We start from the raw sequence: 24,385 nt of genomic DNA, 5'->3' as shown, positions 1-24,385 counted from the left end.
TATTACAAAACATATGGTATATATTACCAAATTCAGCCCTATAGGCTATATACATTTCGGCCATTTGAAAATAGCCAAGCCAAGCTCACAGGCATTGTGAGCTTTATCTAATATTTTCAAAATATTTGTATAAATTCTATACTTTGTGGAATGGGATAATGAGTACTTTCTACTTTTGGTACTTTAAGTACATTTGGACTTTTACTCAAGTAAATTTTGAATTCAGACTTTTACTTGTAACAGTGTATTTATACATTGCAGTATTGATACTTTTACTTGAGTAAAAACAATTGAGTACTTTTCCCACCACTGGCCTGTTCCACCTTCACAACGTTGAGGGAAAGCAAGGACACGTGGGAATGACTGACTAACGGTAAACAGAACGATATGGTGACATCTCTCTGTTTTGTATGGCGACATCTCTTGGACAGTCTCCATATAGAGTTATAATATGACAGTCTCCCAAAGGAGGCCTGCGTCATTTGTTGACAAGACTTCAACTTGCTCTGGAGAAGAGTGTTAAATGAATGCAATGTGAAGTACACACACACACACACACACACACACACACACACACACACACACACAGTGGAAAAAGTACTAATTTTTTTTTACTTAAAGGGGAAAACCAACAATTGTTTTACTTAAGTAAAAGTACCAATACTGCAATGTAGAAATACTCTGTTACAAGAAAAAGTCCGGAATCCAAAATGTACTTGAGTAAAAGTACAAAAGTATTGGTATCAAAATATACTTAAAGTAGTAAAGTACTCAGTAGTGTCCCAAATGTTTTCAAATGTATAAAATGTCAAAAAATCGTTGGAAATAGCAGATCTACAAGCTCACAATGCCTTGATTCGTGACCATTGTGAGCTTGTCCATTGGCTATTTTCAAATAGCGGAAATGTATGGGCTGAAGTGGTTAATGTTAATGTATGTTTTGCAATAATGATCAAAACCTACAAAGTAACAGTAAAAGTATAACAGTTGCCTCTCAGATGTAGTGGAGTAGAAGTAGCCTAAAGGCACTGAAATTTGGAAATTCTCCAGTAAAGTAAAAGTACCTCAAAATTGTACTTAAGTATACAGTACTTGAGTAAATGTACTTAGTTACTTTCCCACCACTGCCCCTTGCCCCCACCTCTCCCCCTCCCAACCAACAGACAGCCCCCCAGACAGACGGCTGTCAGAGGGCTGACAACAACTTCAGAACTCATGCGATCCACAACAACTGCTTCAACTTCGAGTAAAGGCAGCTACAGGACAATCGATCGCGATCTGAAGGAACCACATTGACACAAAATGTTAACATGCCTGTAAATGTACTTACAATTTAGCACTAGTACTTATAATAACTAACAGCCAAAGGATCAGGGTCTTTCGTGTGACAACATGCCCCGCTCCAGAGGTCTGATCTGGGACATCAGGAGGCGCTCCATCGGCGCCAGCGACACAAACTTCACCAGGAGCAACTTTTTAAGTAAGAACAAATACGTCATTATACATTCAAATCAAGTTTTCTTGATCCTTCCAAATAGGCTATTGATGTTCATTATTATTGGATGTTGACTATAGGCTACGTCATAGCTATTTATAAAATGCTTAGTTTCCACAGAGTTGATTGTGCAAGTCATCTTGTAAACAACATTGCCTCGTGTCAATTCGGATTGGAGATTTGTTGATTTGTTAGGATCCCGATCCTCTGACATCAGCTGTGCAATGGTTCTCAAAGTGGGGTCCGGGGACCCCCAGGGGTCCAGTTGGGGGGATACCAGGGGGTCCCCAGCAAAATGTGTTCAATAAAGCGTCACAATCATTGTAACCCCTTTATCCATATTTTATACTTTGGCTATTCAAAAATAGCAGATATGTGGCACTATATGAGATTGTAGATCTGCCATTTTTTTGAAAAATCTTTTTTTAAAGGCGAACATTTTTAACACAAATGTTTGCTTCTGGGGGTCCCTGGCACAACATATTTTCAGGTGGGGGTCCGTGGCCATGTCAATTTGGGGGTCCTTGGCATGATTTTTTTTTAGAATCACTGCCCTACAGCACTGGTTCTCAAACCTTTTCATGTCAAGGACCCCCAAAATGATATGTATTTGGCGGCGGACAGCGGATCCCCATCTCAAAATATTTTGTGCCAGGGACCTCCAGAAGAAAAGATTTGAGTTAAAATAAAATAAAATAAAAGATTTGCACACATTTTCAAGATTAAAAAAAATAGCAGATCTACAAGCTCATAGCACGGCACAAAGTGACGCGCTATGAGCTTGTAGATATGCTATTTTTGAATAGCCAAACTATAAAATATGGTTAAATATGGTTAAAGTGATTGTGACACATATTAACTAATTTCGCTGGGGACCCCTGGGGGTCCCTGGACCCCACTTTGAGAACCAATGCCCTAAAGCACAGCTAGTCTACCTGGCGTCTACATATGAAAGAAATAGGCCTACGCCACATACATTTAAAAACATACATTTGAAAAACAAAGTAAACTTTATAGTAGTTTATAGTACACACTGGAAATAAAATAGATGAAATAACATAGATGAAATAGATGAAACAAATGAAATAAAATAATAGACATTTTAAGCAATTGTAGGGCTACTCGCTGTCTAGGAAGGAAATCTATATTTTTTATGTGTGTAGCCTATAATAAGGCACAAATAAAGTTCTATGTAAATGTCATTATGTAATACTGTACCTCTGTATTTATTTATGAATCCCTTTTTCAGGAAGTAAAGACTTTATTCAGCGTCTCAGACTTCAGTCGACATTAGATGTGCATGAAGGCTCTGTAAGTATGAAGTGGAGAGACAAGTCCAGTCACTTGGATCAGTCATCATTTGTTTTTCTTTTCTTTTTTCCAGTCACAGTGTATAAAATGAAACAATCAATTAAAATAGACAGTTCTTTTTTGCCCCTAAATGCTTTTTTGTATACATTTTCTTTATGTTACAATACAGTTCTTTTTGTGTTTTAACTCCCTCCAAAAAATAATGGCATTTACCTAAGCTGTTAAAAGCATTTGTACAGCAATAGGACACTTAGGTTTGGTTTAAATGGGTTGTATACTGTAGTTACCTTGCCATGATGTAACACCAAAGGGGATCGAGATATCAAAAACAGTTGCTCCATTGATTAGAAATTGATTACTCAAAATATGCTCCTCATTGCATTACTATTTGAAGATACGGAACCATGGATTCATATGAAAATAGCTAAATGAACAGGAAGTTGAAAGTTTTTAAATGTTATATAAGAATCAGCTTTGTTTGTGTTTGTTTACAAAAGAGCATAATGAGTGATATTGAGAGCAATGTAAGTCATTGAGGAGAATATTTTGAATGATCAGTTTCTAATCTATTTTTAGTATCTCGCCCACCTTTGTAGTTGCATCATGGCTAGCTCTGGTCCATAGCGTTCCATATCGAATTCTCAACTCCTTCTAACGCTATGGACCAGAGCTACATCATGGCAAGGTAACTACACAACCCAAACCTCTACCAAAGTGTCCTATTGCTTTAACATTTATGATCTTTGGCATGGTGATTGTATGCCTCCTCAAACATTCGGGGTGAACAAATTCCCTTGCTTCAAAACCTGCCTTTATCCCACAGGAAAACCTGTTGGAGATGTATGCAATCTTCTGGTAGCCTCCCTCTGAAAATAACTCTTATGTTTGCCCTGTGGTGACAGGTCAACTCACTATGCTGGAACGAAACAGGAGAATACATCTTGTCAGGATCAGACGATGGCAATTTGGTCATCACAAACCCATACAGCGAAATAGTAAGTATTTGTACTGTATTTCTGTCCATGTATCTACCTACCAACTTCCTACCTATATATCTATTTATTTACAGCTGTTCAGTTGTCTCTTATTATTATCATTCGACTGGATGGATTGACATGTATTTAGCAAAGACAGATCTTCACTGACGCCAGAGGAAGAGTAGTTATACTGGAGTTCATGAGACATTTTTTATTTAGATGCTTTTGCATTAACTTTCAACCTGTGTCCCTATTTGGGCATGTCATTATAGGTGAAAATGTCCCCACATTTTACAAAATAGCGACAATAGCCGATCTACAAGCTCACAATGTGTCGCATCGCGGCGCTTTGTGAGCTATTTGTTGTGCAGTATATAGGCTTAAGTGGTTAACACTGAGAACTTTGACACGATCCATCCTGTATCCCATGATCATTCCTCAGGTGAAGGCTGTAGTGAAATCAAGGCATCTCTATTCTGTTCTTAGTCCTTATCAGTCTGGCTTCTGGGCCAAACATAGTACAGTATCTGCTATGTTGTTAGTTTTAAATCATATTGTATCAGCCTTGGATAAACTTTTCATTGTCTGCCAGGCCGGACGACCGAAGGCCAGATGCCGAAGATTTGAAATTGTTTTTTAAATGCCGACAAGCCCAAATGTATGCTTTTTACCAGAGGAAGAGCTATTGATGAATGAAACTGATCTTCAGTTATGCACCTTAAATGGTACATCTATTGACTAGTTCCTTTTAAATACTACCGTCATAGATCCTGCTTTCCATGGCCTACAAAAAAAGAGACAAATTGAGGCACTTTTCCTTTCTGTTCTGGATTATGGGGACATCATTTACAGAAATGCGTCAGCTATCACACTAAAACACTGGACTCAGTTAGTTTATCACTATACTGCCATTATTTCGTTTTTTTTTATTTATCTACAAAGTTCTAGCATTCGTGTGATCATTCCTTAGGCAAAGGCCGCAGTGAAATCGAGGCATTGCTCTATAGCATTCAAAGTGCTAAGTTCATGTTATCATTCCTCAGGTGAAGGCCGTAGTGACATCCAGGCATCAGTCTAGCATTCACAGTGCTAAGTTCATGCCCCAAACCGGGGATCATGTGGTGGTCTCAGCAGCGGCGGACGGCAAGATCTTCTATACCAACATCACCAAAGGACCCAGCGCTGCCACGCAGTACCAATATCACTGTCACAATGGAGCCGCATACAAGGTGTGTGTGTGTGTGTGTGTGTGTGTGTGTGTGTGTGTGTGTGTGTTTATGTGGCTGTGTGGGTGTGTGAGTGTGAGTTTTTTAATATATTCAAAAAATGTATTTCACATACATACTGTATGTTTCAAAATATGCCAAAAGTGGTTCAATGATTTATTAGTGTACCTTCTTTCTTACTATGAAGCATACTGTATGAATCAGTTTTTCTGCTGTAGAGTGGGTGTTTGGGTGTGAATGAATGAATTACTTTATTTTTGAAAGTATCGGTGGGGTGACATTAGTCCAAAACAGTGTTGGTGGGATGAAGGTTATTATCAACAGTGTAGTGCAGGATAAATCCACCTGAATTCATCTTACCCACCATATTTAAAAAACAGTCTTTACTATTTATTTATTTTTTTAAACACAGTTGTGATGACTGATAGATAGATAGATAGATAGATAGATAGATAGATAGATAGATAGATAGATAGATAGATAGATAGATAGATAGATAGATAGATAGATAGATAGATAGATAGATAGATAGATAGATACTAGTGTAGATAGATACTGTAGATAGATAGATAGATAGATAGATAGATAGATAGATAGATAGATAGATACTAGTGTAGATAGATACTGTAGATAGATAGATAGATAGATAGATAGATAGATAGATAGATAGATAGATAGATAGATAGATAGATAGATAGATAGATAGTTATAGTTAGATAGATACTGTAGATAGATACTATAGATAGATAGATAGATAGATAGATTGATTGATTGATTGATTGATTGATTGATTGATTGATTGATTGATTGATTTAAGTTCCTTTTAAATTTCGTCATGAGTCATGACATGAAAGGACATGAAATACGATAATGGTTTAAAGCTCAAAAGCTTATTTCTGTAATGGTGCTTTGGTTTTCCTTTAGATACTGACAGTACCCAACGATCCACACTCCTTCCTTTCCTGCGGAGAGGACGGGAACATCCGCTGGTTCGATGTGCGCATCTCGCCCAGCTGCATAGAAAGCAACTGTAAACAGGTACGGAACAGGTGTCTTCTGTGGAACAGAGGTAGATGGATGTAATTTAGGTCACAGTTCACCCACTTTAACCCTGGCATCACTATTTTGGGCATGTCATCTTGTCAACGTGTTGACATTTTAAATAGGGCTTAAGTGGTTAACCAAGGTTGAAAATGTAATATGACACTTTTGACACAAGACCGGGAATAAAAAATCGGATTTATTCACTGTGTCTGTCTGAGATGTACGTCATTCAAACACAGATCCAGCTGTCAGCTACAGTACAGTAGACATAACTGGAAGACCGAATGTCCTTGATCTTTGTTGTTATCATTCAAAGATTCTCCTTTTGCAACCGTTAACCACTTAAACCCAACGTACGTTAAGTACGTTGACCAGGGCTCTATCCATGGCCCCCCCTCCCTCTAAAACAGCCGATCTACCAGCTCATAATGCGTAATGTGGCGTGTTGTGAGCCACATTCTCTCTGTTCTCTCTACTTCTTTCGTTGAATAGTTGCCTATTTTCCACTCACTATTTTATCCCACTCAAGGACCTACACTGTGGAGTGAAGTGTTGTTGTTGTTGTGGTGCTATTCTCAGGACATTCTCATTGACTGTCGGAGAGCAGTGACGTCCATGGCTATCTCCCCTCTTGACCCGTTCTACCTCGCCGCAGGCTGCTCTGACAACTCAGTGCGCATCTACGACAGACGCATGCTGGGAACAATAGCCACAGGTAAAGAATGTTCAATGAGATGATGTTTTTTTGTAGGCCAACCTGGAAGTTACCCCTGCAGTGGGTTCCCACAGCAGTTTTCCAATTTCCAGTTTTTGGTGTCTGTTTTGATTTGTTTGTTGGACGAATTAAGGCAATAGGCTAAGCTCTGAAGCAAACAAATGTTTTGCTCAACAAAATATTCTTAACACCTATTAACCTATTAAACCATACAAGCAATTATTATAAGAAACATTCTGCTTTAACTTTCACGGTTAAGATATTAAGGTGCAATCTGTACATTTCATGTCCTACCCTGGATTCGAACCCGGGTCCCCACTTGACCTGGGAAGCTACCGCAGCTCTGGGATGCAAACACACTCAATCATTTCAACGCCTGCTGCTGCATTGAAATCTGACAGAACGTTCCCAATATAGACAATAGAAATGGGGATGTGTTTTGCTGGCTGACATGCCATCTCCTCCCCCCCACCTACAGGCTGCCTTTCGGGAAGTGGAGCGTCGGGCATGTGCGTGCGCTTCACGCCGCCTCACCTCATCAACAACAAGTCGAACCGCGTGACCTCTCTGTGCTACAGCGCGGACGGGCGGGAGATTCTGGCCAGCTTTGCCTGTGACTACCTCTACCTGTTCAACCCACAGGACGACACCGCCCGCGAGATCAAGGGACCCTCCCAGGACACTAAGCGTGAGGTGGGTGATTGCCCACCAGTGTTGCCATGTCCGCTTATTATAAGCTACTTTGGGCTTATTTTTCTGTAAAGTTGCTTGTAAATATTGGTAGTTGCGGGTTGCAGGTTTTTGGGGGCTTGCTTCTAAAGTGTAGTTGCTTATTTGTGCTTGCTTCCAAATGTTTTAATTATTATTTAAACCAGTGGGTCTCAAATATTTTCATATCATGGACCCCCAAATTGTATTTGTCCCTAATCCCCATCTGAAAAGGTTTTGTGCAAGGGAGCCCCGTACCAGATTTGTATTGTTTAAAAAATCTTCCAAATATTCCACATTTTATTTATTTATTTCTTGAAAATAGCAGATCTACAAGCTCACAACGTGTCGCAACGTGACGTGTTGTGAGCTTATAGAGCGGCTATTTTCAAATAGCCGATGTATACAGTATATATGTATATATAAAATGCTGTGGCCTATAATTGCTTCTTTTGGGCTTGTTTTCCTAGACCTGGTTGCTTGTTTCTTTCACATAATCTGGCAACACAGGTGGGAAGTGGAATCAGAATCAGAAACACTGCTCTCTCTCATTTGCAAGGAAGCTTCCTGCTAGAGCTATTGTTAGGAAATGTGGCTGCTTAGAACTGTTTCCGTACAGTAGGAAGCATACGTTACATCCCACATAGGTTTCTTGATGATGTAGTGCTGTACATCCAAGGAAGAGTAGGCATAAACCCTTGATACCAACCCTAACCATAACCACACCAAATCCATGTCTAACTTACCTACTAACAATGCCTAAACTTAACTAAATGTAATTAATTGAATCCATGCTGAAACATAACCCACTAACAGTGCCTAACCTTAACTAAACGTAATTAATTCAACCCAATCCCCGCTTATCTGTCAAAATACCTCCAAAAAGTTAGTGACACCCACAGTCACGAAACTAGAGGGAGCGTAAACAACAATCTGGTACCACCCACCCATAAAACAAACATGGACAAATTCTCCCTCTACAGCACGGCCACCGAGGTATGGAATAGCCTAACCCCATCCCTCAAAAAATGCAGTTCGTTGGGCTCATTCAAAACAGCCCTAAAAACTCATCTTTCTGGAGGCCATAAGAGGAGTACCAGTTTCCCTGTAGACAGATGACCCCCCTCCCCCCCTTTTTTTGTATATACTTTTATTTTATTTTTCATGATGCTTTTTTTGTACATAGTGGTATTTTTTCTCTGTTTTTTATGTTGATTTGAACTGTTTGGTTGCTACTATATATGTCTATGAAATTTATTCAAGGACTCCAACGGAAACAAGTCCGCAAGGACTTTTTTGGTCGGACCTTTTAGACAAAAGTATTATAAATGTAACTGTGTTGTTTTACATTCTTTTGCCTAATACAAATTTCAATCAATCAATCAATGCCTAAACTTAACCTACTAACTGTGCCTAAACTGAACTAAATTTACTTAATTTAACCCATGCCTTTACTTAACCCACAAACAGTGCCTAACCTTGACTAAACTTAATTTATTATATCCATTGTAGAAGCAGCGTGTTTACTGACCTTGGCTAAAATTTTAGATAAAAAGAAAAGAAACTGTTTAATAAGAATCAGGATCACAGTTTAATGATAAGATTGCTGCAGCAGAGTTGACACTGCATATAGCAGTAGGATCAACAGACCAAGACAGGATTTAACATATAACACCGTATAATAGGGTTCCAAACCACAGAACCATGCATAAAAGGCATCACATTCACAGGCATCACAGGTTGATGACACTTCCGTAATGGTATCTGATACAGACGGAAAACAGGAGTGACTTCTACATTGTTGTCATGAATGTCCAAAAAACCATAAACATCCTCCCTAGAGGAGGACAAGGTACAAAGTAGAATTAGAGGGCCATTGTTATTGGCAAAGCATCCGTCATCCAACATAGTTCCTTTTTCATTGTCTCTGGCCAACAAGCTGTCATTAGAGGCCGTTAACAGCCTAGACCGGCAAGTTAAGAAACAAAGCATAATCACAACATAAGCATGTTGTGATAGCATAGGCCAACAAGGAATTTGCTTTGGCTATAACAACCCACTGTACCTTTTATTTTATCTAAAATGACTGTATTTTTACTCTAATACAAGCCATTAAAATGTACGCATTGGTGTATCAAAAGTGCTGCATCTCAAATATAAATTTGTTTTAACTTGAAGAGGTCCTTTAACGGTATAGTGAGTTACCCATAACATTTATAGAAACATTTTCTGTAATGATTATTGAATAAGGTCAAAATGTAAACAAACATGACATCTCAATAGTGTTGCAAAAAATGGTCAAGGTTTATGTGATGTTGACAGTGGACAATGACATTTAGTATCACTGGTATTGTTTTTAAACTCTTTTCTAATGTCTGAGTGTCCTTTGTGGGACGGAATGTGCTTCCTCAATCCTAACCATGCCCTGCCACCAGTAGTCTACTGTGTGTGTGAGTGTGTATGTGTATTTGGAGAAACCATTGCGTTTTTTATGTCAGCATGCATGTGTGTGCATGCTTGAGAGGGAGGGAGAGAAAGAGAGGGAGAGCAGATGGCTTTCTGTACGCACATCCAGAGTGTGCGGTGATTGACAGACCAGAAATAGATTCAGATAGAGCAACACAATGTTCCCCCCTACTTAGGTGCACGTATCTATGCACACCGACATGAGCATGTGTTCACACAAACACGCACGCGCACACACACACACACACGCACACACACGCGCACGCGCGCGCACACACACACACACACACACACACACACACACACACACACACACACACACACACACACACACACACACACACACACACACACACACACACACACACACACACACACACACACACACACACACACACACACACACACACACACACACACACACACACATGCGCGCGCATGCGTGTGTGCACGTGAATGTCACGTGAATGTCCTTAAGACATTTTCAACCTGTGTGATATATTTGAAACCTGTAACTGAGCGTTTAAGTGATGGGATCAAATCAGGCAAAGAGAGAGAGTGTGTGTGTGTGTGGGGGGGTGGGGGTTGTACATGGAGATTGGATGGGTTATTTAAAGACCAGCCTGTGCTGTGACTGATGTGTGTGGGCCTCTCTCTCTCTCTCCGTTCTCCCACTCTATCCCCCCTCTCTCTCACTTCCTCTGTGTCTCTCTCTCTCTCTCTCCCTTCCCCCACTTCTCTCCCTATCTCTCTCTCAGCTCCCTGTCAAGCGCCTCCGCCTGAGAGGAGACTGGTCTGACACGGGACCCCTGGCACGGCCCGAGAGCGAGAGGGGGCGTGACGGTAAGACACACACACACACACACACACACACACACACACACACACACACACACACACACACACACCACTGAGCCAGGATCAGTGTGGATCAGGGACCCCCAAATGTCAACATTTAAAAAGATCTACAAACTCACAACGTGTCGCATGGCAAAGCGTTAATACACTCACTGGCTCAACATGAGTTCCTGTCTTTATCGCTTTACCCCTATTCCCAATCAAAAGGAAGGTGATGTGAGTTCATCCATAATTCTGAAGACAAATCAGCAGAAGGAGCGAGTGCATTTTACGACTGCCGCAACTGCCGGTGGAGGAGCGGCAGTGACTGCCGGCGGTGCAGCGGAACTGCCGCGGAACTGCCGGTGGAGGAGCGGCAGTTGCCGGCAGTGACTGCCGGCGGTGGAGCGGCAGCTGCCGGCGGAGCAGCGGAACTGCCGCGGAACTGCCGGTGGAGGAGCAGCAGTCAACTTATTTTTTCCGCCGATAAAGTATAGTTTTGGACCATGACGGAGGCGCGCCGACTCAGTAGACCTTGAGGCCAAGGAGTCGCGCCCGAGCGCCTCCAGGCGCGAGTGCCCGCGACGACCGGCCGATGGTCTACTAGTCGACTAAGCGCTGACCGAGTTATGTACCGATAGGCACAGAATCGTAAATAATATTGGTGGGGACTGCGTTACACAAACGCAGCACACTCCCAAAGCTGGCGCCGCCGGCAGCGCCGCCGGCAGCTCCGCGGAAGCTCCGCGGAAGCTGCCGCTGCCGGAAAATGCACTCGCTGTCCCTCCAAATCAGTCCATTGCCAGCCTTACACATTAAGTTCACAAAAGATTTCACTACTGAAACACAGTGGAAAAGATCCACTAGATGGCGATATTAGCTCCTTGAAGGGCCTGAACTTCTCAACATTGTGAAGGTACAGGAAGGGTAGCCTGGTAAAGCCCCTCCCTCCGGAAAATCTAATTTCCATTTGATTTCAGGAAGGAGTCTGGCCTGAAGGCTTGTCTGGGCGTTTCTAGCCCGTTCACCAAATGGACGAGCCTATCAGCGTCGGCGCTCATCGTTCTGTGATTGACAGCGACAGTTGGCCAATCAGTTGGCGTCACATTAGTCTGGAGGTGGTAAAAATGCACTGGCTGAAGTGGGACACTGCTGATTGGCTGAAGGGGTTGTCAGTCAACGGTATTACTCCCGCCCAACTCCAGCCCACAGGCAAAATTGCAGAATGGGCGATCATGCCACTAATGCCAGACTCACTCCTGAAATAAATTACAAATGAGATTTCCGGAGGGAGGGTTTACCAGGCTACAGGAAGGGTTCATATTCATGCAGACATGAACTACTGTACATCACTGGTTCTCAATGTGGGGTCTGTGGATACCCAGGCCTCGTTGAGGATGTTCTAGGCCTAGGGGGTCCCCAGCTAAATGATTGATAGTTAGGAACCAAATGGAGCCTTACGGGTCTGTACCTAGAAATGCAACCAAATGGACCCTTATGGCTACATTTTGTTCCATTTGTAGGCTACGCTCAGAGTTAAATCAACGCTAAGAATGTGCTTGTGCATGTGTGTGTGTCTGATTGTGCTCCATTCTCTCTGCCAAAATGAAATGTAACGCTTTACCCTTCAGGAGAGGCCCAGTCTGACGTGTCCCTGCTGCAGCGCATCTCAGACATGATGTCACGCTGGTTTGAGGAAGCCAGCGAGGCTCAGAACAGCCGAATACGTGAGCGAGCACAGGCCAGAGGTAACAGTTATAACCCTTGTATCTATTCTCTTACTTCTGTAGGTCTGCAAAATAAAATGTGCGCGAGGAACATGAAGAACCATTCACTAAATAACATGGTTGTTTAGTAGGCTAGGTGATGGTCCTTTGTGGAACCATATAGCCTTTTAAAGAACCATTTAAGAACCATATTATTTTTCTGTGTGCACACACAAAAACAATCTCTTCCAGTCAATGTAACTCCCGCTGCTGGAGCCCCCCTGCAAAGCGAACCCCCTCATCAGGGACCGTCGGCAGGTTCTCCTCCTGACCCCCCGTCCACCAGGTTGGGTGAGAGCCATCAGCCACTGCCAGCGGAGCCAGTGTTGAGCCTCCACTACAGCACCCAGGGCACCACGGCCAGCACCATTCAACTGAACTGGTACCACTGCCCCGATCCCAGCAAATCAAAGACACACGATTTTGGCGACAAGCTTACTTATTAGCTTTATTAGCCTTAAAGATATAGGTTTCTACTTGTAAGGTACACAGTACACAGTACATGTATGTAGTAGTACTGTATGTGTATATATATATATATATATATATATATATATATATATATATATATATATATTCATTTATTTATTGATTCATGTAGTCTCTTGTCCTGACTAATAGACAAAGCTGTAGAATGATTTGTCAATTAAAAAAACATTTATTTTATTTTATACACAACGTGTATAAAATACAGCACCAATAATATAAATTAACAAAAGTAGAAATTACGCTTTGTTCTACTCAGATTTTTCAGGGTGCGACGAGAAAGAAAATCACATTTTGGTGGGGTGGTCTGATTAGCGTCAGAAGTGCAGAAAAGGAAAAACTAAAAAGAAAGAAAGCTCTATAATGTGCACCCACCTTGAACTAAAAGAAGGCCTGTGGAACCAACCACTTTTTTGTTTTGTTTTCGGGCCAGGACGGGTGGAGAACCAAGCCGAACCCAGTCGACTGGTATAGGTGAAGAAACGGGCCCGTCGGGTGTGAGGTCACAGCAGGCGGACAGGGATGATAGAGAGGATGAGGTGGCTCCTACGCAGCCTCCACTGCATTGGGGAGACAGGTGGGCACTTAATTTTTCTAATATTTATTTATTTATCCAGGTGATTGCACCGTATTTCAACAGCCTCCCACTTCACATGTACACAGTTACATTGATTACCTACCTTGGAGCTGACCAGTAGAACCGCAGACCTACATTGTTAATGTTTGAGCACCCAGCCACTCGGAGGAGGAGAATGTAATTGTTTCACACTACCTATGTATGTATGTATACTGGCAACCTTCTGCCCACAAGCCCTGATTACGATTACAAGAGATTCTATCAAATAGATAACCCACAAACAAATGCAACCTCTTTAGTGTTGCACTTCAGTGTCAGAACGCTTGATATCTCAGTACACCCGTCTTTTTTAAGCGCCAGTTAAGTAAAAGAGAATTATATTACTTTCCTCATTTGCTTGTTTCTTCCTGTAGGATTAATCTCAGAGGATTAGTTATAGGAGAACGAGTGCTAAGGTAATTGTTTGACCCCTGCTAACTCAAGTCACTAACAGTGTTGACCGGTTTGGAGTTGAGATTGGAAACACATGTCATTAACAACGGTTGGAGATGAGCTTGGACAAGCATGATTTTTTAAAGTTTGAAGAGATTCAACAGTTATTTTGATCTTCATCAAAGTTGTACAGTTGGATTTGTGCAAGCCACCCTGGTGTGTTTCTTATCGTGTGTTGGATTCAATTGTTTGTTGTGCAATGCATGGCCCCATACCAATAAATTTAAGTCAGGTTTGTGTCTCAGTGAGTGATAAATGTAACACACAAGGCAGTCTTTTTGTTGTTGTCATGAAATCTGAAATTGATCATGATTAGATCAACCTCTAAGACAATGAGAACCAGAGAAAGCAAATAATGTATTGGTTGGTTTTGGTCAAGGCGCTCTGCTGCAGCTCGCATTCAGGAGATCTTCCGCAGTCGTAAAGAGAGACGTGAGCTGGAAGAGAGTGAGTTACGGCTAGTCAGGAAGCCTGCCGTCCAAATGGTCTACAAAGGCCACCGTAACTCCAGGACCATGGTAAGAAACAACTCATGTTCATATACCTGTATATTCTTCTGCCTACACATACAGTACGTCATGTCCTAGTATGAGCGAATAGGGGAAGAGGATCAGCGTCACGTGATTCCCTTGTTTGACCCGGCAAAAACTCGCGAGAGTGAGAGAGAGAGAGAGATGCTCAATGTTTCAATGATATCATGGTTTGTTGTCCTTTGTTTCTCAGACCAAGGGAGAGAGAGAGATGCTCAATGTTTCAGTGATATCATGGTTTGTTGTCCTTTGTTTCTCAGACCAAGGACGCATGCTTCTGGGGGGACAGGTTTGTGCTGAGCGGCTCCGATTGTGGACACATCTTCATCTGGGACCGGTCCACCGCCGAACACCTGATGGTGCTGGAGGCCGACAACCATGTAGTCAACTGTCTACAACCACACCCCTTTGAACCACGTCAGTACACCTCTCTCTCTCTCTCTCTCTCTCTCTCTCTCTCTCTCTCTCTCTCTCTCTCGCTGTCTCTGTCTCTGTCTCTCTATCTCTGTCACACTCACTCTCTCTCCCAACAACCAGAAGCCTTCTCTCTCAATCTCTCCTCACTGACAAAATGCCCCTAGAATTATCGCAGGAGGAAACAAGCAGGCATAATGGAAAATATTTATTTTTAACATCGTGCTTGTGTTATTTTTAGTTCTGGCCACTTCAGGGATAGATTCCAACATCAAGCTTTGGTCTCCCATGGAAGAGCATCCATCCTTTAACAGGAAGCTGGCTGAAGAGGTGAAATACTTTGTTTATTATCTTAAATGTCTACAATGGAATTATTTAATCTGTTTGCTCAACAATAAAGCACTTTCTAACTCTGTTTGAAATGTGCTCTTTAAATAATTATAGTGTGTGTGTGTATGTGTGTGTGCGTGCGCGTGATATGCTGTTGTCTTACAGGTGATTTGCCGTAATGAGCTGATGTTGGAGGAAACCAGGAACACCATTACTGTCCCAGCATCCTTCATGCTGCGCATGTTGGCCTCTCTCAACCACTCCTTCAGGCCAGGTATGAGAGTCTCTGGCGCCCTCTTGTGTATGTTTGTGTTTGAGCGTGGGGTAGTCTTGCATTGCCAGACCATCTCTGCCTATCGACAGTGGTGGAAAGTAACTAAGTACATTTACTCAAGTACTATACTTAAGTAATTTCTTTTGGCATTTCTACTTCACTGGAGTATTTTAAATTTTCAGTACTTTTATTTCTACTCCACTACATCTCAGAGGCAAATATTGCACTTTTACTCCACTACAATTATTTGAAAACTTAAGTTACTAGTTACTTTGTAGATTTTGATTATTTCTACATTGCAGTATAGATATTATACTTAAGTAAAACAGAGTACTTTTTTCCCACCATTGCTGCCTACAATATATCTGGTGACATCTCAGTTCAATGTAGTGGCCAAAACTGGGTGGAAACAATTTGGAGATTCAAAAAAGATTGCAGAACCAATCCAAAGGCTTTAGGATGGTCCTTCACTTTGGGATGATGATATGATTTTTTTTTGTCAAAGAAGTAATGTGTAGATTTCTTAGTAGTCTCACGTAGCCAGACAACTATTCCACAATCTCCGAATGCTATAGAGTCTGGAACTACAAATGGCACCTCCGTTCAGGAAAATATATTTTAAAATATCTTTACATTTTATTTTTGTATTTCTATTTCGGCCAAGCAGCAAGCTAAATATACTTAGATGATTTTGATTTATATTTAGGATAAATTTGCGCGAATGTAAAGACGAAACGGAAGTGGGGAGGAGGCTTCATATCCGGTTTATATTTTAATCATGATCAGAGCTTCCAAGTCCCCGACTGTATGACTGGAAACATTTGAAAATTGGGAGGCAACAGTCTGGCCACGCGAGACTAATTTCTTAGTGACCATTCTCGCCGCTGTTCTCAGAAGAGGCTCCAAACCAGTCACCACACACCTATCTCTAGTCAGACAATCACACACACAGATAGAGAAATTAGGAAAAGGTATAGATGCAGTGGTGGAAAGTAACTAAGTACATGTACTCAAGTACTGCACTTGAGGACAATTGTTAGGTATTCTTTACTTTACTGGGGTATTTCCAGTTTTCAGTACTTTTACTTCTACTCCTCTACATCTCAGAGGCAAATATTGCACTTTTACTCCACTACAATTATTTAAGGGTTTAAGGGTTACTTTGCAGATATAAATTATTATATTATAAAACATACAGTAACCATTTCAGCCCTATTTCATACATAGGCTATTTGAAAATAGCCGATCTACAAGATCACAACGCATCGCATCGCGTTGTGAGCTTGTAGATCAGCTATTTTCAAACATTTGAGTACTTTTATTTTTGGTACTTTAAGTATATTTTGATACCAATACTTTTGTACTTTTTCAAGTAAATTTTGAATTCCAAACGTTTACTTGTAACAGAGTATTTCTACACAGCAGTATTGATACTTTTACTTAAGTAAAAAATTTGAGTACCTTTTCCACCACTGGGTAGATGGCATGGGAGCAGATGTAACAGTGAACTGTGATAAACTGTTCAATGATTTGACCTTTCTCTTCCAGATCAGTCTGAGGTGGATGGCTCCGGAGCAGAGAATGAGGATGACCAGTAGCTTCTACGTACAGTATATCGTTGTTGCGGGGCAAGAAACCTTGTATCTCCGTATTTCAACTTTTTACGATTTTGTTTCTCGTAAATTAATGCCCAACTGCGTCATACTACGGTGGCTCACAAAAGTACCACAAATAGCAGTGTGTGTGTGTGTGTGTGTGTGTGTGTGTGTGTGTGTGTGTGTGTGTGTGTGTGTGTGTGTGTGTGTGTGTGTGTGTGTGTGTGTGTGTGTGTGTGTGTGTGTGTGTGTGTGTGTGTGTGTGTATGTGTCTTTCAAAAATGGTAAAGTAGATCTGCTATTTTTACTATTTAACATAGGTTTTTAAGTGAAAGTGGTTAAGTCTATCTGTGGGTTTCATAAATATTGAACCAATGAAAAGTATTAATTTGTGACTACATTTGATTCATTGGAGCACAGCTTCTTTTTTCCATTTTCTGAAAAGTAGCAGTTTGGGTCTCTACAACAATGTATTGTGTGTCAAGGACCTTACACATTGGGGGCGTTGTTTTCGTGCAATTATTATGTCGTAGAATATATATTTTTGAGCTGGTGTTTGTTTCATGAATACATGAATCACACACAGTGATTAATTGACACTTTTTAATTCACTATTTTTCATAGTGAATGCAAGCATCAACCAGTATGAAGGAGGCATCAGCTGTACTGTATGAAAAGTTTGATGCAAAATATTCGCAGACGCATTTTACGATGGTTTATTCGTTACGCTCCCAGTGTGTAAAGACCTTTACTGTTACTGTAGCTCTGCACAAAGTGAAGATTTTATACCTATTTATACTTTTTGTACAGTATGTAACATATGTACAGTATGGTCTGTTTCTTTATGACTGTATTGTTTATATCATAATTTGTCATAATTCTGCTTGTGACTGTTTGTGTATAATATAGTCGTGAGAACTCAAAAGGCCAAAGATAATAGCTTGTTTAGTTACTGTGTGGATAAATACTGTAGATTTTGTGAGTCAAGAGTGTATTTTGAGAGACATTAAAAATGTGTGTGAAAATATAGGCAATATTTTGTGTCTGAGATCACAAGAAATGTTTGTCTTTCTTTTCTTTTTTCCACAAATACACAAATCAAAACACTTAAATAGTTGGCTTCCTCATCTGTACAAGCACCATACAAGTGGAAAACACTAACATCTAGATTTAGGAAGTGGTATCCTCAGCTGAACAGCTGACAAGTCTGTTGCCCTACACCTACAGAAATTACATAAGTCAATGCTGCAATTTGTATTTAAAGAAATGCAGTGGTGGAAAAAGTAAAATTTCGAGTACGGGTTCGAGTCCCGATCCCAATGGCCTTTTCTGCATGTTAGTCTCCATCTCTCTCTCCCCATTTCCTGTCAGCCTACTGTCCTATCAAAAGGCATACCCCCCCCCCCCAAAGATCTTTAGAATGCATAAGTATTGAAATTAGCCAGAGGTGATTGAACACAAAGACCCGTTGTTACATGTAATTACAATTTCTGCTCTAATGCATTAGGGAAAGCAGACGTAAATGTTTTAGTTGCAGATTAATGAAGGAATGTGATTAAACTCAATTAAACTAAAATTTACCCTAAAATAGAGATAGATAACAAGTGAAGTATTAGGTTTTAATTTTATTTAATAATTTTTACGATGTAGGTGGAGTAAATCCACCATTATATATTTTTGGGGTAAAGTATTTAACTAAATATTATTTTTCCAAAGATGACTTTGGGCTGAGAAAGTGTGAAATTCTGTCAAATCTTTGAAGGCCTTTAATCCAGAATGTTTTTCAGATTGACATACTTTTATAGTTAAAACAACTGTAGGGTCAGTATATGTATAGGCTCTGCTCTCATATCAAATTAAACTATTTAATTTTCACTTACCATTTAGTTACCATGTACTACATGACAAAGCTTTTAAGTGAGCTGTGATATGACGCTGCTGTATAAAGGAGGTTAGTTGATATGTTTTACGTGTTGGATTTACATACCTCTAAACGTTCTGAAACCCAATACTTCACGTTATGTCTCCCTGTTTTCTTGTCTTCCTTGTTTCTTATTTATAGTTAGTGTTTTACTTTAAAGTTGTGTTTATTTAATTTTGAAGTATTGTCTTCCTTGTTTCTTAGTTTTAGTTGGGGTATTACTTTACAATTGTATACATTTATTATTGTTTTGATGTTTTCCTTTGTTAACTTGTCTCACCATTCCAGTCATTAGAAAACCTGTGTCTTGTTAGTCTTTCAGCCTATCCCATGTTAATTAACTATTGTGTTCACCTATGACCAGTTACCTTGTGTGTATTTATACGCCCTGTTCCTGACTTCTCCATGCCAGTCGTTGCAGTTACAGTGTTGCATTGTTCTTAGAGTGCCCCAGTGTATCCCTAGTGTTTTGAAGTTTCCTTGTATAGTACCTAGTGTTTTGTTCCTGGTTTCCTCATGTTGGTTTTCTAATGAAACTCCTGCATTTGAACTGCTCTGCCTTGGCCTGTCTGTCACGCACTTGGGTCCTACACCTCTCTGCCCCATACTGTGACAGAAAACATAATCAGACAGACAAACAGACACACAGAGATTCCTGAAAATGTATTGATACTAGAGGTTTGTGCCACGTAGCGGCCCTCACATCTACTTCACACCACTGATCCGACCGATATGCCCATATTTTGGGTGGCCATAGCTGAATGGTTTGGAAGCCCACCCACATGTGTCAAAAGAGTCCCTGAGCAAGACACTTAACACCTAACTGCTCCCTGAACGCTACAACCAACTCCCCCTGCACACATATTCTAGCATGGGTAAAATACAGTGACAAAAAAAACCCACCACAACGAGTGGGGACCAAATTTTTATTATCATCATACAGTATGGGTATATAGGCTGCTGTATATAGGGGCAGACATGGATATCTGTTGTCCAGAAGTTCCAGAACCACTGAATCGACCGATATGCCCATATATGGGCATAAATGGTGAGTTGGTGACCATCCGACCGATCGACTTCAAACTGCGTGCATATGGCTAAGGACCTAAGGGAGTGATGTGTACGAAAAATCCCCCATATGGAACCCTGAGGTCATCATGATGTCATAGTACTGATGTCATTGTCTGGCCTGGACTCCATATTTGGGCATGGCTAACACAGAACTCTATTATGGGCATAAAAGGGATACACAAGGGGTCACAGGCCCAAATCTGCGTTGTTTGGCAACGGTTCTGTTGTGTCTGACAGTGTCATGATGACACATGTAATTCATCTTAAGTAACTGTCAGATAAACAAAATTGCAATCGGTTCTTAGCAAGTTACTTGAACACCCTGTAGAGACTTCCTGTTGTGAGAATTTTGTTTGGCCAAGCTGATGCTACCTTGATGAAGGACAGCAGCTATTAAAAAGAACTATCCGTCCATCACATAGTGTGTTACCTTGAACAAAGTCAACGGCTATTCAAGATAAAAAATTAGATAAACTATTTGTCCATCACATAGTGATAGAAAATTGTCTATTGTTTTGAACGTACGAAATACACGGCAATGGCGGATGAGAACCTTGAAGCGAAGCTGAGGACACAGCTGAGAGAGGAGAAGGTTCAGCTGTGGGGCCCTCCTTTCACTGAAGAAGACACCCAGCCTGGACTCCAGCACATGCAGGAACTGGCAGAGCGCTATGCGTCCCTGCTGTCTGTGGACGTGTTGGAGGCTGGGCACGCTCTGGAGCGGATCCGGGCGCAGGCGGTGCAGAGAGGAAGAGGAAATCAAACGTACAAAGAGACCAGCATCGCTACGCTAGAACTGGTGCTGCCCAAAGAATTTAGGAAGGAAGGGAAAAAGAAACATTACCTGGAGACAAAACTGAATGCTTGGGTTCAGGACGTCATGGACATGATTGCAGACAAATACGGCATGAAAGACCTCAGGCTGATTCTAAACGGGAAAACACTGTCAGCGGACCTGCCTCTAGATTTACAGAGAGTTACGAACAACAGTAAAATTATGGTGTTGAAGGTGAGTGAAGATGACAGGAAACAACAGGTCACAGAGGAGGAGACAAAGAAGAAACAGACACACGACCTCGAGAGAACGAGTAAAGGATTCCAGATCCTGTCTGAGCTTCCTGACGATCCACACCGCATGCCGTTCGTGGAGATCGCCGACCAGAGAGGAAACCCTTTGAAGATTCCTCATGATGAACAAAAGGCGTTGATCCTAGCCATGGGTCTTCATGCGAAAGGTCACGCTCTGGTGAAGACGAGGAAGTTTGACGATGCTCTTTGCCACCTGCTTCACGCTGACGAACATTTTGGCCAGTGTGGCTCAGCTCTGCTGAATCAAGTAGATAACTATGCAGTGCTGCAGTTGGACATCGTCTGGTGTTACCGTGCTCTGGAGGCATGGTCCTGCCTGGACGACGGGAAGAGCCGTCTCGAGAAGGCCGAGGCCTGTTTCACGCGGTGTTACGGGAAACAGCAAGACCGGCTGTTGTTGATCAAGGGTAGCAAAGAGAAGGAGGAGGTGTTGTTTCTCCGACTGTACCTCCTCCAGAGTTTGTTGTATTACATCGAGGGAAATGACACACTTGCCAGACAGAAACTACAGCTGGTGGAGTCGGCGTACGGTCGTCTCAGTGTCGACGATAATAAGATGAACCAGCTGATGATCATCGGTTTCAGCGAGAGAGAGAGCAGACTTGCTCTCAGAGCCTGTCAGGGAGACACGGACCAGGCTGCCATGCTGATTACTACCAGGAGACAGGAGGATAAGGAGATGAAGGATAAAGAGAGAGCGAAGGACAGAGCTATTGAGGAAGGAATAGCAAATCTGAGAGCAATGGGCTTCTCCAGGAGAGACACATTAAGGGCTCTTCGTGAGGCAAACGGAGAGATAAACACAGCATACAACATCCTCTTCGACTCTGCCCAGACCAGGCGGAGGACGAACAACACAGGAGGAGAGCCTGTCACTGAAGAGAAGCTGGCAGAGTTGTCACAATCGGGTTTTCAGAGACAGGGTTGTGAGGCGGCTCTGAAATTGACTAAAGGCAACCAGCTGTTAGCAAAAAGGATGTTGCTAGCGGCTCTGAGCATGGCAAAAGGTGACTTCCAGGCAGCAACTCGGCTGTTGGAAGACCATCAGGGCTTTCTGCCCGAGTTTCCAAACTCTGAGGATGCCGACTCGCCATCGCCGCCTGAGGACGACTCGTTCGAGTTGGTTAACGAGGCCATGGACGCCATTCCTCGCCATGAGGAGGAATACCTGGACGTCAGCTTAGAGGAGGAGAAAGAACTCATCAACATCATCAACACGTACCTGAACACTAAGTGCAATAAGGTCGTTAATGAATAATATCAACTTTAATGTATAATTGAAGCAATTGGAGAGGGCCTAATACAGAGCCCTGGGAGACTACGGTCAACTAAGTATAGGGTTTAAGTGGTTAAATATATAATTTTCCTCTTTTTTTGTGACATTGTCTACATCAGTGGTTCTGGACCCAGGGACCCTCAAGGAACCCTGAGGGTCCCTGGACCACATTTTGAGGACCGCTGGTCTACGTGACTTACAAATATTAAGTCACGTAGACCAGTGACTCAAAGGTATAAGTATAGTAAAGTACATGACGCTAGGGCAGTGGTTCGGCAATATTGAGGACAAAAAGACGAGGGCAGGTCCCAGTGTCCGTCAGCTAAACCCATCTGAAACATTGTCTCTGACAACAACATCCAAAAGGAGAGACCACTCTAGTCAGTGACTCTCCACCTAGTGTTGCGACTGAGGGGAGGAATGCAGTTCTCTGTCAAGACCCTCACTGGCAAGACATCACCTTGGAGGGAAAGCCAAGTGATACCACTGAGAATGTCAAGGCCCAAATTCAGGACAAAGAAGGCATTCCCACCGACCAGCCAGCAGAGGGTGATCTTCGCTTGCAAACAGTCCTCTAGTGCTGCGACTGAGGGGAGAGCAGTACATTTTTCTATTTTCTTTTCTTTTTTTTCCTACCCAGCATATGTGATATTGTCTACATGGTTTGCAAAGATTTACAAATGTTTAAGTACATTACAGGACTGAAACACCAGGCAATATTGAGAAGCCGATGAAGACAAAGGGGAGGGTCCCAATGCCCGTCAGTGAGGTAGCCCCCCACGATTGTCTTGCTGCGGTGATGCAGTACAGATGTGTGCCCTTTTGCATTTGTTTTGCAGGAAGTAAATACAGCAGTCCCAATGAAAAACAAGACACCGATATGAAAATCGATACGCTGAAATAATATCCCAAAAAGTAATAATATTATTAGCAGTAGTAGCATTAGTAATAAGGACCACCTACATACATAAATTTTAAATAACAAAACAGGGCTTATTGACACATGACAGCCCCCCATAAAAACTAAGAAAATTATTAATAAAACAAAAATAAACAATACAAAATCAATGGTCCACCTCCTCTCCTCTTGCTGTGACCTTGCCGTGGTGGAGAGGCTTGAGTGATTCAGTGATCCTGGGTCCTATGTCAGTGGAGGTTCAAACTCCTGACAGGTTCAACCATACCGTATTGGTCCCAGATGAGAGTCCAGACAAACAGCAGCAAAGTCTCTCTTTCTGTAATTAGCAAGGGAAGTTTGACTGAGGAAAATTGTCTCATTAACATGTGCTTTTCTAAAACAACAAATCCCCATATATGGAGTATGCCGATGTCATCAATATGTTGTCAGAGTACTGATGTCATAGAATCCTGGACTCAATATTTGGGCATAATCTGACGCGGAACTACATAATTGGGCATAAAAGGGATACAGGCGAGCGGCAGGAAGTGGAGTTTCCCGGTGTCCTTAGCTGTCTTTGTGAAGATGTACAGACATTTACTTGCTCTCCAGCAGGTGCCGCAGCGGACTATCGCCAGCAGCGCACGCCGCCAGGTTGACAGAAAGATCCCCCAGAAACAGAAACTCTTCCAGGAGGATAATGGAATGCCGGTCCATTTAAAAGGAGGGAGTGGGGATGCACTGCTTTACAGGGCAACGATGGCTCTCACTATCGTGGGAGCTGGATATGTGGTATATGAACTGGTGAAGGCTGCGCACCCACAGAAGAAAGAATAGAGGATCAACCACCAAGGATGTTTACCTGTGTTTCACTAGGAAAGACCAAG

The 24,385-nt window shown here is 41.9% G+C and overlaps 2 protein-coding genes across 3 annotated transcripts; both read left to right on the top strand.

The window, feature by feature from the left end:
* The first annotated feature begins 1,197 nt into the window (after positions 1–1,197).
* Positions 1,198–18,293, top strand: LOC308080440 (DDB1- and CUL4-associated factor 6-like). Of its 2 annotated transcripts, XM_080422323.1 has the most exons (17): positions 1,198–1,480; positions 2,745–2,806; positions 3,709–3,801; positions 4,827–5,012; positions 5,934–6,047; positions 6,633–6,768; positions 7,247–7,461; positions 10,701–10,785; positions 12,411–12,527; positions 12,738–12,927; positions 13,465–13,608; positions 14,022–14,063; positions 14,480–14,618; positions 14,891–15,047; positions 15,286–15,374; positions 15,540–15,648; positions 17,197–18,293. In XM_080422323.1, exons 1-17 carry the CDS (start codon positions 1,393–1,395, stop codon positions 17,244–17,246), a joined length of 2,016 nt encoding a protein of 671 aa, XP_080278449.1. In that variant the 5' UTR covers positions 1,198–1,392; the 3' UTR covers positions 17,247–18,293. The 2 variants fall into 2 exon arrangements, with proteins under 2 accessions (XP_080278449.1, XP_080278450.1); XM_080422324.1 differs by lacking the exon at positions 14,022–14,063.
* Positions 18,294–20,773: 2,480 nt separating this feature from the next.
* On the top strand, positions 20,774–22,582 carry LOC308080514 (NEDD8 ultimate buster 1-like; the record flags this gene model as incomplete). Its single annotated transcript, XM_080422410.1, has 1 exon — positions 20,774–22,582. One exon carries the CDS (start codon positions 20,774–20,776, stop codon positions 22,580–22,582), a length of 1,809 nt encoding a protein of 602 aa, XP_080278536.1.
* Between the last annotated feature and the right edge of the window lie 1,803 nt (positions 22,583–24,385).

This window comes from Gymnoscopelus braueri (genome assembly GCF_963280865.1).
Source record: "Gymnoscopelus braueri genome assembly, chromosome: 24".
In the NCBI taxonomy this organism is placed as follows: domain Eukaryota; kingdom Metazoa; phylum Chordata; class Actinopteri; order Myctophiformes; family Myctophidae; genus Gymnoscopelus; species Gymnoscopelus braueri.
The sequence above is the reverse complement of the archived record's forward strand: the minus strand, read 5'-3'. Positions and strand labels throughout refer to the sequence as shown.